This window comes from Brienomyrus brachyistius, unplaced genomic scaffold (assembly GCF_023856365.1).
Source record: "Brienomyrus brachyistius isolate T26 unplaced genomic scaffold, BBRACH_0.4 scaffold178, whole genome shotgun sequence".
NCBI classification, from domain to species: Eukaryota; Metazoa; Chordata; class Actinopteri; order Osteoglossiformes; family Mormyridae; genus Brienomyrus; species Brienomyrus brachyistius.
The window spans coordinates 32,034-35,253 of record NW_026042453.1 but is presented as its reverse complement, the minus strand read 5'-3'; the positions used below and the strand labels follow the sequence as shown (position 1 = coordinate 35,253).

General features: G+C 46.3%; 1 protein-coding gene across 1 annotated transcript; it reads right to left on the bottom strand.

The window, feature by feature from the left end:
* Nucleotides 1-343: 343 nt before the first annotated feature.
* Nucleotides 344-2,643, bottom strand: LOC125728162 (uncharacterized). Its single transcript, XM_049005233.1, has 3 exons — nucleotides 1,923-2,643; nucleotides 459-1,748; nucleotides 344-360 (listed from the first exon to the last, which is right to left on the bottom strand). Exons 1-3 carry the CDS (start codon nucleotides 1,981-1,983, stop codon nucleotides 344-346), a joined length of 1,368 nt encoding a protein of 455 aa, XP_048861190.1. The 5' UTR covers nucleotides 1,984-2,643.
* Between the last annotated feature and the right edge of the window lie 577 nt (nucleotides 2,644-3,220).

Sequence of the window (3,220 nt, the reverse complement as noted above, 5' to 3'; positions counted from 1 at the left end):
GTTCTGATCGGAGATGGCGCACACGTAAACCGGGATATGGGTACCCGACCTCTGAGATGTTTCAAAGTCAAAAAACACATATTCGGGGGGCTTTTTACGCCCCTCACCCCTTTCGGCCCGTTCCCCTATGTTAGGCTTCTCGGGAGGATTTAGATAGCAGAGATGTGGGGTGGATATGTCTGACACGGCCGTGTGGAGTTTAGCGTCGCAGATATTACATTTTACTGCTTTACACGAGTGCGGTTTTGGGTTCTCGGGACTTTGGTAGTATCTGAGCCCGCAGGCTTTGCATTTTCTGAACTTGTCACAGGGGGTAGCGAGCTCCCCCCTAACTGGGCAGACCCTAGGCGTACGGTGGCGCTCAAAGCAGGTGTCATTTAAACATCTGAAATTACAACGCTCACATAGTATCGCCGGTGTGCTTTCACCTTCTCTGCAATTAGCCTGACAGACGCTACAAAATTTTTCGCATTGATGAGAGTGAGGCGAGTCGAACCCTTTGAAACAGCTCGTGCAAACGTACCCCACCCCTAAGAACCCCTTTACGCTTTTAATGCCGTAAAAATGCTGATTGTGTAAAAAGAAATACACCGCCCGTCTACCGTCGCTAGGCGTGGGTGTCTGGTAAATTTGGAGATTGTTTGAATAAGGTTGTTGATAATACACCACTGCTTTGCAATCAATGATTTTCTCGAAATTGATAATGTCATTCAAAGCGACTGTGTGGTCGGGGCTGAATCCCGCTTTCTCCTGTAACTCCAGGCCGAGCTTTTCAGCCTCGGCGTCAGCCAAGTTTTCGTGCAGCAGATGCGCCAAGTTTATGGCGAAACACGCGTTGGTGTTGTTATTAATGATAAACATGTGTCTGGCTTTTTTAGAAATTATTTCTGAAGCTAACATGGTCTGTAGTTTACGTTTGTTCCCGCCGCCGCCGCGTGGGATATTTATTACGTCTACGATTACTTCTAGGTTGGAATCGTTTAAAATCTCTTGATTAGACTGTACCAGGCGATCCAGCAGCTGCTGCAAGTCTGTCAGCTCCCCCACCCCATACCGTACAATTTGCGACAGCTCGTCGTTTAAAAAGTCAGCGCGCAGGGTGACCTGTATATAGGCTCCCCATACGGCGTAAGGAATCGCCTCATTCACAATATTTTGAAACCCCTCGATTACATTTTCATAGTACTCGCGGAAATTGCCTTCGTTTCTAGGTCGCGGGATATTTAGAATCCGCCTAATCTGTACGTTATTGAATCTGCGGCGATGAAGGACCCCGTCAGGCTGGGGATCCACGTCACCGACGGCACCGCCACCTTCCTGTTGAACATTTTCAAATTGTCCCAGCCCAAATTCATTTTCAATCTCCTCAGCATCGAGAAGAAATTCCACGTCTGACAAGGCCTCCCACAATTCAGAATCCGCGGGGGACCATGCGACCTCGTCGGTGGGGGGTAGCCCCGCTTCTGCTTCAGAACCCCTTTCATTTAACATGCTTGTTAATGTCTCTAAGGATGGGAGAAAACAGGGGTCCTGGGCCAGTGTTTCAGCAGACGCCGCTGGTGGCGAGTCGTGTTGAGCAGAGTAATCCGCATCATTTTCATTATTAGCATTGTTGATAATGGCTATTTCATTTAATAAGGCTTCGGGTATAGCCGCTGGGGGTGTTGCTCCGTATGCGACCTCGTCGGTGGGGGGTAGCCCCGCTTCTGCTTCAGAACCCCTTTCATTTAACATGCTTGTTAATGTCTCTAAGGATGGGAGAAAACAGGGGTCCTGGGCCAGTGTTTCAGCAGACGCCGCTGGTGGCGAGTCGTGTTGAGCAGAGTAATCCGCATCATTTTCATTATTAGCATTGTTGATAATGGCTATTTCATTTAATAAGGCTTCGGGTATAGCCGCTGGGGGTGTTGCTCCGTCCATACCTGTTGATTCTCTCGCAGATTTTCTCTTGACCGGTCGGCGTAGTCTCTCTCTCTCGTACATAGAAAAAAAAAGAGAGAATACCTATTATTAGAATGTTATTTTTTAATTGAATAGCATTTTTATAACAGGAATAAAAGAAATAATATACTTACCGGGTAAGGTCTCGATGAAACTTGTGGTTCTTTGGCTGGTACAAACTTTGGTAAGGCGCTGTGCCTCTAGGAGGAGGAAAAGGCCCTCCGCTCGACGTAATACAATTTAATTGTCTCTGTCACCCCATATCTGCACGGTCATGTATGACAAACAAAACTATAAACAGAATTTACTGGCGGGGAAATTGTCAGACTTGATGTATGACCAGGTGGTACGGCCTTGATGATGCTACTCGTGCCTGTGTAAGAAAATTATCTGTAATTTGGGACGTATGTGAAAACAAAACTTTAAACAGAATTTACTGGAGGGGAAAAGTGTCAGACTCGATGTATGGCCCGCGTGGCCGGGTAGGGGGGCGCCTCGATGGTCAGGTGGCACGGCCCTGCAGAATTTACTGGCGGACAAATTGACAGACTCGATGTATGTCTCGACTTATGACCTTTACAAATTGGCGCCATACGCCGATGTGATACAAACGCTTGCGTGAGGAAAAAACACACGGTCAAAACTAGCGCCGAGCGTTTTTATTGGACGATAGACCCTGCACCTCCTCCTCTCATTCTTTGCTCCAACTTTACCATTTTATCCCAGAGTCTCTCACAGTTTCTCTCAGACTCGCGCAGCAGCACGCCTCTCAGCTCTCCCGCATCGCTCTCTCCGAGGATTATCCAAAGCCGTGCGGACCTTTCCGCGCTACCGCACCAGTATGTGAATAAGTCCTTTGCTGATTCTCCGAAGCCCGGGGACCTTACCACGCTACCGCACACCGTACGCTCGCGCTCCATCAGGTAACCCAGCCACGCTCACTCCCGCCCGCGCACCACAAAATAATAATAATAATAACTTATTCAAATAACACACGCTCATAAGCACTCTCATCAATATCATTTTTAAAATAATACACACTCATAAGCACTCTCCTCAATATCATTTTAAAATAATAAACATTTAAAATAAGCATTTAAAATAATAAATAATTAAATCCAAATACCATTGCAGCACTAACACAACCAACCCAGGCCCCCTAAGCCACAATCATTTAAAATAATAAATAAATAATTAAATACAAATACCATTGCAGCAGTTACACAACCAACCCCCCGGGGAAGAAGACAAAAAAAAATATTTAAATAAATAATTAAAT